Source organism: Lissotriton helveticus, chromosome 10 (assembly GCF_964261635.1).
Source record: "Lissotriton helveticus chromosome 10, aLisHel1.1, whole genome shotgun sequence".
Classification (NCBI taxonomy): Eukaryota; Metazoa; Chordata; class Amphibia; order Caudata; family Salamandridae; genus Lissotriton; species Lissotriton helveticus.
In genome coordinates, this window is record NC_136071.1 from 129318717 (window position 1) to 129335034 (window position 16318).

General features: G+C 40.6%; 1 protein-coding gene across 1 annotated transcript in view; it reads left to right on the forward strand.

The window, feature by feature from the left end:
* Nucleotides 1-16318, forward strand: part of LOC144783959 (cytochrome P450 2K6-like) — a 38335-nt gene that overhangs the window by 3096 nt on the left and 18921 nt on the right. Inside the window, exons 3-5 of the mRNA XM_078662688.1 lie at nt 2150-2299; nt 6420-6580; nt 10211-10384. Coding sequence (XP_078518814.1) covers nt 2150-2299; nt 6420-6580; nt 10211-10384 — 485 coding nt within the window. The remainder of the gene's footprint in view (nt 1-2149; nt 2300-6419; nt 6581-10210; nt 10385-16318) is intronic.

Here is a 16318-nt window from a genome sequence, read left to right on the forward strand (position 1 = left end):
TTGAGGAAAAATACGTGCTGGTCCCTAAAAATGGGTTCCAGTGGGCCTCACCTGCATTCACAGCCTCAAATTAAGCTCTGTCATATTAGGAAAGACATTGTATATCAGATATAACTTTTGTTTTTGGGACATCTAATATGAGGGTCTTCTGGAGCCATGTAGGTCACTGGTCAATGTAGTTTAACCAATGCCAAGAAATTGAATGCATACATTTTAGCATGAAACTGCACCAAGCAAGTCTTCAAAGCCACATACTTTTAGGATGTTACAGGGTATTATGCTTGCCAGTGTCGAGTCATTTGATTGCATTTTATTGTATGGTACAATACACTAGACTAATTTCATCCCAGATCTATAGTACCATAGACGATAGAGGTTTTCTTCCAGTTCAGAATATTGGGTTTTATGTGGACTTGATTCAACGATGGTGGCATCCATTTTTACTGATTTGTTTTCTCCTGCCATTGAATTAGCACTATCAGCTGGTATGCTGCTGACAGGATTATTTTCTGTAAGTGTCATGGGAGATATGTTATTTTTTCATAGTTTTTTAGCCAATTTTAGCCAGGAAAAATAGCTTTGTTCATTTTCTCCTTTCTATTCTTTGTGTAACACATTTAATTTGCCACTATATTTTTTCATGTATATTTTGGAAAAAGTGAGTTTCTAGCATGACTGGGAGAAATTTTAATTATGTGGGTATACTTTGCTTAGTTTAAAAAATTTCATGTTATGCTTGTAGTGGAAAATTACCAAAATTATGCCATTATGCCACGCAACATAATTGTCAAAGTGGCGCCATTCACAGTGTAGGATTACGTGAACAGCAGAACGTACAACCATAATCCTGTGACTGTTGGTAGCTGCAATTGTGCTTTTGTGCTATTGTTTTAGCCTGAAATGCATCGTTGTGTCAAATATTGATGGGACTTCGAGATAAAATATGGACTAAATGACAAATTTACATTTCACATAATTAAAATGTACTTTTATCGAACATTCATATAATTACACAAAAGCAAATTACACAAAATATATATGATGAATTGAGTTGTTCAGGGCCAGTGCTAGAACTATTTCATTTGCACATATGCAAACCTCGTACGAATTTCACTTTGTCCAGTTAGAATAGAAATCTGATCACCTTATTGACTTACACACAATTACGACAATTTGACCTTACTTATGCTGGCCAGGAATTCACAAATGGATTCCTAGCAGGTATAAACCCACTTATGGTTGTGGAGACCTCCAAAACTAGAGCAGAGAAATATTTACCTGTAAGTAACACCCCTGGCCTAGAAATATTCCTGGTGTGGTTATTCCAGGAACTTTCATTCTCCTTTCAATCCTGGCAGGGTGGATATTTATCCAGCACAGTGGTGGAATAAATACTGTTATCACAGTGGGAAGGAGAATGAAACACCCACAGACTTGAATAGGTTGCCCCAGGAAAAGAAAATGTGCATCTACACATATGAGTGAATGTCCCCTCTGTGTGGACAATGGGAAACATCCTTTACCACGCAACGATTACAAAGCGTAATGGTTACATCGTGGTTTTCACAACACAAATCATTACATCGACTTGCACTGGAGGGCGCTCTAGACTATGGAATAGTGTGAATTACTATTGCAACACCTTCCCTACTGTACGTAGACTGGAGTTAGAATAGTAATTCACACTATTCCTAATCCAGCGCCCACCAACGCAAGTTGATGTAACGACATGCGTTGTCAAAAACGTGATGTGAAATACCGCGTTGTGATGGTACGCGTGGTATCATCATACATTCGTGGACAATCACATGACATTCAAGGAATCCAGATGGAAACTTGTGCTTGGCACAGCTTTCCATGCAGACTCATCAACATATTTGTGCATTCCAGAAAGTAGTAAATATGGACTCAGAAATGTATTTCAATCTATAAATATAGATGTACTTCTCTTTTTTTGTGACTCGGCCCTAGTGTGTGTGCTCTGGAAGACTTGGACCCTTCTGCTGCCCAACTGTGGGCCTAGCACAAAACAGTTGTACATTGGGCCTTTGATATTTGATCAATGTGTGTGGTGGAGATGCCCTGGACAACAATGTAGTATTTAATCCACCTCTTTAGAGAAATATTGAAATCCATTTATTATTTTTAGGAATTGGCTTCAGTCATGGGGAGTCATGGAAAGCTATGCGGAGGTTTACTTTATCAACTCTGCGTGATTTTGGAATGGGGAAGAAAACTATAGAAGACAGAATTCTGGATGAGTTACAGCCCCTTATTAATCATTTTGAATCTCATAAGGGTAAGTAAGGAGTGCGTTTATTTTTATAATATTATGGCTTTTGTGAGATTCTATAGATGCACTCTGGTTCCTAGTTCTTTCAGTGGATGAGAGTGTATAAAGGTACACTTTTAGGAGAACATGCATATAGAGCTGTTGCCCTGTGATATAGTCTTGGTATGTGTCGGTGATGCTCTTTGTCCTTTAAAGCATTGAATAACATTTTAATTAATATTAATATAGGGCTAGATGTAGGTAATCTCAATTTACCGATTCTTAAATACAGAATTTTACCGATTCGGTATTTAAGAATCGGTAAATGTGATGTAGGTAAAAAATCGGTAATTTTTACTGATTCAGTAATATTCGTTATTACCGATTTGGTATTTACCGAATCGGTATTTACCGAATCGGTAATAAGGAAAACCTTCCCATTCATTCCTATGGGCCTGGAGGCCCATAGGAATGAATGGGAAGCCATTCACTATTACCGATTCGGTAAATACCGAATCGGTAATAGGGGGAGCATATTCAAGGGTGGCAGGGTGTCACATTGACACCCTGTTGCACCCCTGAATCGTGCATGTGTGCACATGTGGCGCACATACATGCCCTATGGGCATGTATGTCTGCCACATGGCACTTTTAAAAAAGCACAAAATTGCTTTTTTAAAGGTATTCGATATTTACCACCAACTTGTAGTTGGTGGTAAATAACGAATCCTTAAATCAAAAATGCACTCACTTGAGTGCTCCCTACATAGGATTTAAGGAGTCAGTAATTTACCGATTTGGTATTTTAAGGATTTGTTCATTTACTGATTCCTTAAATTACCGAATCGGTAAATTACCAAATTCTTAAATCCAGCAACCTACATTAGAAAAAGGTAAATACTAGTTGGTAACAGGAAATTTACTGATTGTCGTCCGTTACCGACCGGTATTAATCTACCTACATATGGCCCATAGTGCTTCATAGCACAATCCTGCCATACCTAGGTGCTGTAAATATGAAGCTGGAAGACTGTGTTTGCATACCCAGAATGTGAACTCATGAATTTCAGAGAACGACAAATATTAACTCATTCTTGTTGGCTTGTTATGTGAAGGTGACAAATACCTGTTTGGATTGCTCGGACCATTAAAAACTCTGTGCATACTTGTAAAGTTATGTAGATGTGATATATAACTTTCTTCATTATAGGCTTACCTAAAACATTTTTTCCATCTTTGTAAGGTTATGTGAATGTATATGTCCCTATTGTACCAAAGAACAGCCCGAAAGTGAGACACCTCTTTTTCATGCATCTATAAAGTCTCAAGGTTCAAAAGTGTGCATCAGAAAAAAGTTCGCTAGATGATCTCATTGTTACCTTTCTTGGCAAAAGTGCTGGAGGCCCATATTGCCAGTCACCTCTGTTCCTTTTTAGAAGAATCTAATTTCCTTAACCCACATCAGGCAGGATTTTGGCCTGTTTATTCAACTGAAGCAGTCATTCGTTCAGTCATAGATGATATTTGGGAAGAAGCTGACAGAGGCGTTACTCAGGGGTTTGTCCTTCTTAATATGTCTGCGGCCTTTGACACGGTCAACCATGAGTTATTGATCAGCCTGTTTCTTTTTTAAAGGACAGCTCACAATCTATCCAGCTATCCTCCAAGGTCAGCTTAACTTGTGGAGTACCTCACGGATCTTCGTTATCCCCCCATCTTTTTAATCTGTACATTCACCCACTGGTGCACTCCTTAAAAGAGATGCAAGTCAGAGTTTATAACTATGCAGATGATCTGTGGCTGTTGGTTACCATTGACCAATCTCCGCAATCCATGGAAATCTTCCAAAATACTATGCTGTATATCCGAGATTTGATGAATAGTAATCGCTTAAAACTCAACTTTGATAAGACAGAGCATCCACTAGTATGGTTTTCACATGGCTTCTCAAAAGATCATGTTCAGTTGGTATCTACTCTAATAAGAGACATTCCTTCGTGATTAGCATAGATCTATCTCACCATAATTCTTACCTGATTCTTACCTGCCAAGCGCTCATGTCAATTCAACGTGCAGACCTACAATGGAAATGGAGGGCTGGTTGGGTGCAGGGATCCTGGGATGTATACCCCCTAGCATCTTTCTGTCTAATCATAATCACAAACAGCCTATTTGGTCTCCAGCTGACACAGATTCTCCTCCTTTGACTATAGTCCTTACGGAAAGATGAAAACACATGGCCATGACATGGAGGACATTTTGCCTTCGCAATTACCCTTGTCTCCCTCACTCTCAGTGTACGGTGCAAGTCTTTGTTAAATCACTTCCCTGATCGTTGAATATTGTCTGTTTTGTTTACTGAGATCCTACAGCAATCACCTCCTCTCAGTGCCATCTTTTGTCACAGGCATTATTATAGGTCAGGGTCTGCCTACAGATAGCAGGTTGTTTGAATATTCTTCGTGCTCACCTGAGGATGATTAAAAATGGCTTCTCCTTTAGGCAGGACCTGATGAGGTGCCAGGTTAAGAGAGTGGGCAATGCCTGATTTTTTGATGCTACTGAAGTTGCAACTCATTAGTTTAAAGAAGACACAAGGTCCTACTGCTATTTGAGGTGCATGATCGAGCAGAAATTAAGCAATGAAGTCTTGGTACTACCCCTTGTCAGGCAAGTCTTATCTGGACCCATTATATCAATGGTATTTCCGGTTTGTGAGACTTGCTGCAAAATAACAAAGCACTATACAAATAAAGTGGACTGGAAGGGGCTGATTCACAGAACTAACTTAAAACAAAATCCTAAACTTACCACTTTTGGTATTCACAGAAGTTAGGACTTTGTCTTAAAACAGACTTAAGACAGACTTAAGACAGAATCCTAACTTAAGTCTGTCTTAAGTCTCTCTTTAGACAAAATCCTAACTTCTGTGAATACCAAAAGTAGTAAGTTTAAGATTTTGTCTTAAGTTAGTTCTGTGAATCGGGCCGTTGACTGGTGGTCATAATAAAGGGGGTACACTAGAGAATGAAATTCTAGAGGGTTAAGGAGTCAAGCAAAGGACTCACCATTCCATTTCTGCTGTGACTTAACCAGGGTCACTGGAAGTATACTGCAGGGGAGTATCAAATTAATTATGCAGCAGCGTTGGCTAAGTTATGCAGCATGAAAAGGTTTAATTATATGGCATAATGCAGCACATTTTGTGTTGGTAATAAGTCATTATTTTGGAATTTTTACACATGTTAACACTATCTGGGCATAGATTTCACCTCATTAGTACTACTTTGATGCCCAAAACCAGAAATAAGCAGCCGAGAAGTAAGCAGTCATCCTTGGTGAGTGGCTATCCACTGAGCAACAACACATGTCGCTGCCTTTTTAGTAATTTTTGATCCGTTTGAGCAAGAAACACATTTTTTTTTGTTGAAGTCTGAAGATTATGCAGCAGAAGATGGATTATGTGGCAAATGCAGGAAATCCATAACTATGCAGCCCTAAAAATGCATGAGGCCCGGACGTAACTTTTCAGCACTGACACAACTATTTTATGGGTAACAGTTGCGCTTTACAAATTTGTATAGCATTGAATATCTTCGCAAACTACCTTTCTTAGAGGTTGCCCATTTGGTGCTGCATTATATTTTGCACCACTATGTGTACTATAAAATATACTATATAATATACTGCAGCTCCTCTCTTTTGTACAGCAACTAAATTCAAATCCCCAATAAACTGCATTGTGACAATACTTGCCAAAGCACATATGTTTCTATATCATATTTTAATGCACTCAGCTGTTATGTTACTCGAGAAAGTAGTTGAATTGCATCATATTTGTTTCAGCCTAATCATCTATCTGTCATCTCCCATGACTGATGAACCATGGCTTGAACCATGTCTAATTCAGTATTGCTTATTGCTGTCTGAGCACTGCAAGACATGTGAAATAAAGTAGTAAAGATATGCATTAAGGATTTCCCTTATTCAATGAGAACATCAAGGGATATTTACAAAGACAAAATGCCAGTGGAAAAATAATACCCCTATTTTTGAAAATGAACAGTGGTCATGAAGATTTGAAGATAAAAAATGCTTAAAGTGTTAACGTGTTTTAAGAATCTGGTATTTATTTATTGGAATCTAGGAAAACCTTTTGATACCAGGATTATATTGAACAGCGCTGTATCCAACGTCATCTGCTCCATAATATTTGGGAAGAGGTTCGAGTATGAAGATCCAACATTTCTGACTTTGATCCATCTCATTGGCGAAAATTTCAGATTGCTGGGTGCTCCTCAGGTGCAGGTAATTCTTGGCCTCGTCATATAATATAAAGTTTTGTTTCTAGATTGTTGTATATTAATATGTCATCTCTGTGGTTGTAAAACAGTATCGATTTTTATTTACATTTTCTGTAATTTTCCTTTTTTTTATTTTTTTATTTCAGCTTGACAACTTGATTAAAGACACAATAGCAAATAGCTTAATCATGGTAATCGGTTCAAGAAAAAATGTATACATAATTTACAATAGATATGAAAAAATGCAGAGACATTAAAGAAAACCAAAAACATGGGTCAAGCAAATCGTGCCTATCCGAAGAAAACATATATATAACCTAGGAACCCTGTAGACTGAAAACACCTACATTCAATTATTCAACCATTGTGTAAATGGCGCCCATATTTTCTGCCCCTTCTCTCGCCTCCTCCTACCCCCTCTTAGAAATACAGCTGATTCCAAATTATGGAGAGCTAAAATCCTTGCTCTCCAGTTTACAAAAGTAGGGGGAACCGAACTGATCCATTCAGAGGGTTCTGTAATTTTCCAAGGCACAAATTATCTGGAACAGAAGTGTCTTGTGTGATCAATGTATGGGAGGGATGACTGACGTTTTCTTTGAGTGCTCTGTTCTGCCCACCATGTACAGTTATTCATCATCATGTCCTGGGCTCAAACATATGTATTTTTTTTATTTTTTTTATAGCTTAAATAAATTTTTTTTTGTTTCATTAAATAAACCTTAATGCAATAGTGACAGGCATATAATACAGATCATAAATGATGCACGCCACATATACAGTAATTTGCTTTAAAAAGGTACACAGCTAATTATAATAAACAGATTCAAATATAGGTTAAAAAGGAGAAATATCCAGATAACTATAGTTTACAGATTAAAAGTGACAATCAATATATCTCATATGACATGCATCCACAAGCATTCACGCATATTCCATCGACTCTAAATTTCATACATATCTTAGGTCTACTAAAATTAGTGCAATAAAATGATAACGTATGTAAACAAAGGTATATAGTTCAATTTACTTTCTCAGTCTCCTAGAAAAGGTCCTACTCCTCTTTTCACCCAGTCATTCACTTGAATGCTGCCCGAATTACCTGTCTTCACATAACTTTCACTTCCCTACACTTCACCACGTACTCAATGGACCCAATTCACAAGAGAGTATTGTACATTTGCACCCACAGGTCTGCATCTTTGTAAGGGAACACATTTTGGAATTTCTGCAATTTAAAACATGTTTCCAGGTGCCTGTTCATTAACAAGAACAAGGTGATGGACAGAATGCTTGAATCAATGTCAGCCACTGGCAGTCACTCAGGCAACACCCGAATCCATTGGGACTCAGCCATATGCAAATTCGTCTTGACCATGCTCCAATAGGAACAGTCCAGCCCGAACTGCCAGGTCAGGTCTTCCTTGAACCGGAACACAAGCCGGCCAGGATCAGTTTCACTCCTATTAGGGCTCCTCCGCCAGGTATAGCTTGGTTCCAGTGGCACAGTGAGTCACTGAAGCACATGTCTGAGCATAGCCATCACACTTAGGTCAGCAAAAACATGGTGATGGATGGAATGCTTGAATTATTCTCAGTCACCGGCAATTACTCGGGCCGCATACTAATCCATCGCTTCTCGCCCAACATGCCACTCCAGCACAGACCTGGCAGTTAGGGCTGGACTGTTCCTATTGGAGCAGGATCAAGACGGATTTACGTACGGATGAGGTGGCATGGTGTGCAAAATAATGATGGACTGGAATGCAGACCCAAGAAATAACAAGTGGCTGAGATTAATTCAAGCATTCCATCCACCACTTTTTGTATACTTTAGTACGCCTGTATATTGGCGTGTGCATTTCCGCTGATGTCATTGTAGCTAGTGTGCAATTGTGCAATTGTGCCTGCTGAGGTGTGATTGCTTTTCTACACAGGCATTTTTTTAAATCCCTTTAAGGAAAATGTTCTCCCTGTGGAGAAACTCCAGCCTACACACCCTTAATTAATTTGAGGAGTTTTTCGTTCCCCCCCTTGGAGAACTGACTCTTAACTATTATAGCATTGTAGCCCCCTGCATAGGGCGATACTGGCTGTTAAAAGTCGTATCCCTGATTTAAAGGCCTGTTCCACAGTCGAGGGTCGATGACGAAGGAGAGGGTGTCAGTGATGGCAGGTGCAGGTAAGAGTGATAGGGCAGGGTGGGGGTGGGGGTCGACAGACGACGAGGGACAGTAACATTCTAAAAAAGAAAACCGCTTACCTTGCACTCGCCACCTCGCCGAGTCGCAAGGTGAGTGGTTTTCATTCTTTATTTACATCGTCTTTTGTCGACTCCCAGCCGCCATGCCTCACTGCACTTACCTGCACCAGCCGTCACTGCAACAACTGGTATAGCCCAAGGCAGAAGGCTTTAAGCACTATTGGAACATTCAACACATTGAGAACAGAATGTTCTAAATTTAACATGGAGAAACAGAGAGACAAACATTAAAATGTGGGAGCACATGATCTATACCAGGCCTTATTGGCCCTCTCCAATTCTATTATTTTAATGAGGCTTCCAAAATGGCAGTGTTCTAATCAGTAATAAAACATAGAAAAACACATATTTTTTACTGCAGAGAGTCCTTCCTGTTCTTATAAAGATTCTGCATTTTTACCAACCCAAATAAAGACAATCAGGTTCACTGACATTAGATAATGCCAAAAGCACTAAAACCCGACACACCAAAGAAGTGGCAGTCAAGAATGACCCTTGTAGGATGCAATTGTCTAAACAGATGCACATGCATGACTTTGTAATCACCCTGCCCTTCATTTCTAAAACATGTAGATGCTAACCATATAACGTAAAGAAAGTACGAATACATATATGTTGTGCCTGGAACTCTCTGGAATCCATCATCTAGAGAATGTTGGGAGAGTTCCAGGCAGTGGCAGTGGATACCGGGGTGAAGGGTCGCGACTCTGTTACTCACCTTAAATAAAGGGAGAAGCTTCCAACTACTGCGTTCACCCCCTTCCTTTCAATATATCACTAATCAATGGTCTCTAGCACTCCAATAAAAATCATTGATTAACTCTCCATTAATTAATAGTCCTAATTTTAACAATGAGTAGGAAAGCTGTTTCAGTGTCATCGTTTTATTGCTCTTCTTTGCTAGAAGTGCAAAAAAATCACCAGACTTTTTCCCCTGGTTTGTCAATCTTACTTTTGGGCCAGAAAACACAGTTTTCAACAGTATGATTTAACTGCATCCTGAGATACACTCTTTATTCTAGTCTGCAAGATTGTTTTACACAAGTTATCCATTTGTATCTTTGTTTTTACCTGTAAATGCTAATTGTAATTTTTGCAACGGAGTAAAGATTGAATTTAATTAATACAATAATGTTCGATATTTCAAGAATCTATATAAATATCAAAATAAAGTTCAACATTAGTAAGGGAATATTAATGTCATGTTATCTGTCCTGATCCTGGACAGTAATGAGCTCAATCCACTAGGAAAGTTAGCAGCTACTTAAAGAATAGTGTCATCCGGGCAACAATCGCTTGGATATCTTTGTTAGTTTCAAAGGAATACCTAATAACCAGTTTTATTTTATAATTATCATTTCTTTATTACAGCTGTATAATTATTATCCCTACCTTGGATTCTTACTTGGGGCTCACAGGACATTAGAAAGAAATGTGGATCAGCAAATCGCTTTCTTTCAGGGCTTCTTTAAAGAGCACAAAATGGAATTTGATGCAAATAACATCACTGGATTTATCGATGCATACTTACTGAAGCAGGAGCAGGTATGTACATTTGTGTGTAATCGGAGCCACAATTGCCTAGGGCTGTTTACAATTCTTGCTCTGTCACCAACAAATGCAGAGAGCCAATCTCCTTTCAGCTTTTACAAGGTCTTCCTTACCAAAGGAATTTTAGAAGGGCTATGCACTTGTAGTTAGTTGCTTTGGCATTGAGAGATGTGTCTTGGCTCATAGACGCCTCCTGTATTCCAAGGCCCTTCCCCTTGCTTCACCGTAACCAATTACAAACTTCTGTCAGAAGTCGGAATGCACCCAATGAGATCGCGAGATTTCGACATGCACCTCTGACATTGGCCTGTCAAAGTGCCATGACAGGATGTGGTGGTGGAACTTAGTGCTTGATTTTGAATGAGCCACACTGTAAGGGAGAGGCTGGCGGTGACCGTGCCACTTCTGAGGTAGGGCTAGACTGATCCACTACGCCACTGGATTCAAGTAGTGCCTGCAGATTACTCTCTTTCGCCCCCGCCCCACCCCTCCTGCCTAGCTGTACCTCCGGAAGGGCCATCTAAATCCTTTCACACAAACCAGTAATCCTTAGGTTTATCTTTCCTGGAGTGTGGAACACACCTCGCAAAATGTGTATCCTGGTGATTCCCATGCCGGTGTCATAAGGGTATATTCAGTGTCCACATTTTTGTTAAGAGGGTGTTTGCAAACTCCAGGGAAGGTTTTTCGAAGGACTCCTAGACTGCCTCAAAAGGGGCAATCACTGAATTCTCCAAAGAATTGCCTTGTGTGTGGTGCAGGGGATGAACTTCAATATTCCCCAGGGCCATGCAGTATCTAGTAGATATAGGTACCACCAAGGAGCCCTGCATGCCCAACTAGCATTTAAAGCATATCATCAGAATCTTGCTGATTGAAGTCCACCACCAACCAGCTTTTCTTTCCCATTATAACTGAGGGAAAAACAGCTTCCATTGCAGAAGACAGGTGGGGTGGAAGAGACTGGACGTGGGTGGGGCAATGTATCTGTCCAGGTCTAAACTGAGGCATTGTGTGCTGCCAGATGATGCACTGACAGCCTCATGCAATTGACTGTAATGAATGTTCATTTTAATTTTCATTCCAATGACAGAAGCCAAGCATTCTTTGTTTTAGATTCACTGAATTTCCCCTCAATCATGTAGGGTGCAGACTCTGACCGGTTGCTTTTTTTCCGTGTCACTCATAGGCTATTCTTTTTTTGATACACTAGTCATTCACATTTTACTGTGGGGGAAAACTGACTACTTCCTGTTGCTGTGTGCATTTCCTGCTTGAGTGCAAAGAGGTCTACTCCAGCCCAATAGTTTATGTATCAAGGTGATACATACCAATAGCTCCATTCACATTTTGTACCAACTTCAAGTCTACAGCTAACTGCAAGTCCATCACTCTCATTGTCACATAAGCAGCATCAATTGTGCACACAAAACTACTAATGACCTGGCCCTCTAGTACTCCATAGGAGTGCAACATCACTCCACACTAATCTTTTCCCTTATCCAAGAAACCCTTGAAGCGCGGCAGAGCACCGATGAACGACCAGTCCCATCTGCATAGGTTTATGGGTTATTTCTCCAGCTCAGAGGTATCATTAGTACTTACTCCATCTCAGCTAGGAAGTTTGTAAAAGGAGGGCTGTGGAGAATGTTTTCATCTGTAAGTAGGATTGTGCAAACTTTGGAACATTGGGAATACAGGACAAATTTGCCGGTAGGCTGGACTTCCCAAAGTATGTCTTACTGGAAGAATTCACCCCTGAATTTCGCTACCAGAAAACTTAAATCTATCAGATAATCTCAAATGCTACAACCAAGATATGACCACTACACCTTTACCACAAATTATTTTTTGTGTCTGCAGATTTGCACCGTTCCACCAACAACATAAAGTGTGATCATGGTTTGCTTCGTTAAATATTTGTACTACTGACATAAGATCATAAGGCAGGATTTCTCAGTTCATTGTAATTACATTTATATAGCGCTTTCTATTCTGGACGAGGAGTCGAAGCGTTTATTCATGCAATCAGGATATGGAGTAATGTCACCATCAGCACTAGAATGACTGCAAACTTTCAGCAATTTAGGAAGGAAATGATATCCCAAGGCTTCAAAAAGCAGCACTACCCACAGAACAGGAATTACCATTGCACCTGATCCTGAAAGATTTCCCAGGTTCATACCACTAGCTCAGAGCTTCTTTGCTCCCCAGCAGAACTGTAAAGCCTCCTTTTTGAACATTTTCTCCCTCATCGGCTTACCTCTGACACTCAGCAGAATCTGTAAAGCTTAGCTTTGAACCTTTTCTGTATTTCTCCTTCCATGCCTTTGCCCTGTATTTTGTCTCCTCTTCATCATGTTGTAACGCGCTCCGATACCCTCGGGTCTGGCTAGCGCTATAGAAGACTTTCAAATACATACAATTAGTGCTGGAGAATATTCCCTAAAATTTTGGTTTTTACTTGAATTTTGGCCATAAAAACTACTTATGCAGGATGTTTCACCCACATTTTATAAACTTCATAAAGCTGATGAAGTTAGTGAATTTAAACAAAAAGCGTTTTGATGTGAGTGAAGATACCGTTGCTCAACTATGCCCATGCAGCCATTCAATATTACATATCACAAAGCTTTATTTACATTTAAAATCTGATTTTGTGCTTCAATGTTGACACAAATTACATAAATCTTCAAAATATGAGCATTATAACTGGCGCCAGGCATAAGAAATTAATTTTAGGCTTAATGTATACTTTAGGAAACCTGTTATCCTTCAATGAAGCACATAGGTGTAGCAGAATTACCGTATGGAATTCCTCTATGCCTGGTCATGACTGACCCATTGTTCCCAGACCCAGTTTTCCTTGGTTCAGGAACACTGGATCTGATTGTACCACCTAGAAATTCCAGCAGGTAAAATCACATCAGGCTTTGGCTGCACCATCAACCAAGACTCGTGCCACAGTCCCTGACAAAATTTCTCTTCTGCAAGGGAGATCACACAATGCTCCCCTGATCAAACCAGTCTTCCATTTCCTACTCCAAAACCCCTCTACCTTCAACTGTGCCCTGTGTGTAAGTCACTTCTCAAAGTGGGAGGTTAATGTGTTTTTTAAACCCCTTGAGATAGGGAATTCCTTGCAGAATTCCACATGGTAGTTCCATGTCTGTGCAACTATTCCCCATTTCGAGGGTTCTATTTCATGGGCGCTTAGATCAATAAGAGAGAGAGGACTAGATAGGCTAGGCCGAATCCCCTGGATTATATATGCATATATCAATAAGGACTCGCTAGTTTAGAAGGATATAGGAGACTCTGGTGGGTACGTCAAAAAACAACAAAGAATAAGGAAAAGCACTGTTTTCCTTATAAAGCCCTCACCCACCGACCTAGTCGGTGGCATGCTTCATCATCGGGCCCACCACAGTGGCACCGAATGTGCCCCGGGTGTGCTTCAACGCCAGGTGACTGCGGAGCTGGTATGTTGCTGAGTGTGCAGTGAAAAGGGTGAGAGAGGTGACGTTTTTAAAAGCTATACAGGAGGTCCCAGCACCCGAGGGTTGCTTATCTTTAATGAACTGGGCCTCTGTTAGCGGATAAAAAGGCAAGAAGACGTATTGGAGTACTAGTTATGACCTCCAGCGTCTAGTTCGGTCTACATGTTTCAGCCAGTGCCTTGTAAATTTTAAGCTGGCTTTCCTCAGGACCATTTGATATGTGAAAAAGTGCAAAATAAGGTAAAAGTAAACTTAATTTTAAGTGATTGTGTGGTCTTTTGGCTATGTGTGGTGCACGCTAAGGCGCTATAGCTGTTAGAGGGGATTCCCTCAAGCTTGACTACATATAACACATAGGACAAAGACAAGACGTACATGGTAGAGTCATTTCAGTATGGTATAATGTTGTACCACAGGATGCCGGCTTATAAGGTGGTGTACAACCTATAATCGGCTACGGTGAGCTCATGGCACGTGCATGAAGCTGGTGAGGATTTTAGCGAAACCGATAGTGTTTGGTGGTGGGCTAAAGAGCGTATTTACAAGGTGAGGTACCGGTAAGCGTAATACTGGGTCCTCACTCTGTTTTATCTTGTAAAAAGCTTCAAGGGTCGCCTGGCAGAGAAAGAGACCCTGTTGGGATAAAAGATTGTTCAACATATGTCCAACCTGTAGGGAAAAAGGTGGTTGCTTGCCCTGTTTGTAGCTGTAGTGGTTCTAATTTACTCACGAGTATTTCGGTCTGGTTCCTCCTTGGACCTATTCGTCCTTCCGCGGCGCCCGTTATGAGGGAAAGGGGCCGTCCGGTCTCTTATTTGTACTTCCGTTTTGGTTGATAGCCGATTATAGGTCGTACACCACCTTATAAGCCGGCATCCTGTGGTACAACATTATACCATACTGAAATGACTCTACCATGTACGTCTTGTCTTTGTCCTATGTGTTATATGTAGTCAAGCTTGAGGGAATCCCCTCTAACAGCTATAGCGCCTTAGCGTGCGCCACACATAGCCAAAAGACCACACAATCACTTAAAATTAAGTTTACTTTTACCTTATTTTGCACTTTTTCACATATCAAATGGTCCTGAGGAAAGCCAGCTTAAAATTTACAAGGCACTGGCTGAAACATGTAGACCGCACTAGACGCTGGAGGTCATAACTAGTACTCCAATACGTCTTCTTGCCTTTTTATCCGCTAACAGAGGCCCAGTTCATTAAAGATAAGCAACCCTCGTGTGCTGGGACCTCCTGTATAGCTTTTAAAAACTTCACCTCTCTCACCCTTTTCACTGCACACTCAGCAACATACCAGCTCCGCAGTCACCTGGCGTTGAAGCACACCCGGGGCACATTCGGTGCCACTGTGGTGGGCCCGATGATGAAGCATGCCACCGACTAGGTCGGTGGGTGAGGGCTTTATAAGGAAAACAGTGCTTTTCCTTATTCTTTGTTGTTTTTTGACGTACCCACCTGAGTCTCCTATATCCTTCTAAACTAGCTAGTCCTTATTGATATATGCATCTATTTCATGGGCAACATTTCTTCAAAAGCAGTCTTGTAGATAGGTTCCATTAAGCCCACGTCCAACTTCCTCTACCCATCTCTTGGCGATCCAAAGGAAATACTGCATTTACGCATGCAGTAGGTGAGCTGGTCTGGAATCAATTGCCAATGGCTAGTAGGCGTGAGTCGAAACATGTCAAACAAATGTTGAAGATGTGGTGGTTCACCTGCCTAAATAGTTGAGATTACTATTTTTCTTCTGCTGTAGTTTCTCTCAGTTGATACCTTAGTTTAGCACTGTAAAGTTGTGGAGACTGTAAACCTCACACCAACTATTCCTCCTTGGTCTTGATTTTGATGAAAGAAGGACACTTTCTTAAGAGGTCCTTGGTTTGTGTGTGAAGGATGCCCCTGACCAGGTGGTTGAGGGAGTTTAGCATGACACCTCAAATGTATTTTGCCAATGTATCTCTTTATTAGACATAATGTTCATAAGGTGTATTGTAAAGCAGGTGGGACGTTAGCCAGGGCAGAAGCTGGAGAGGGGGCCCAGTGAGGAGGCTTGTAGGATGTTTTTGTGGGGCCATGTCAAGAAAATGAAGAAGGGCCTCTTATAGGAGAGGGACCCATTTCATAGTTTTAAAAATGTTTGCGGGAAAGAAAAACACAACAGATCAGCATCTTGCACCTTATAGTGGTGTTACCCATATTAACTGTCTAGTTATTATTAAATTTATTAGTAAATAGGGCCACTTTGCTTCAAAATCGATATATGCTCGATAGAGTCCGGGGACCTGAAAAAGCGCGTCTTGTGCAATAATGACCCCTCTGTTCCCGGCTTCTGTTGGAGCTCAGTTTAGAATGTCAGAGTGAAGTATAAACAGGAGGGCAGGAAGTTGGGGCAGAGAGCTCCTGAGGCAGAA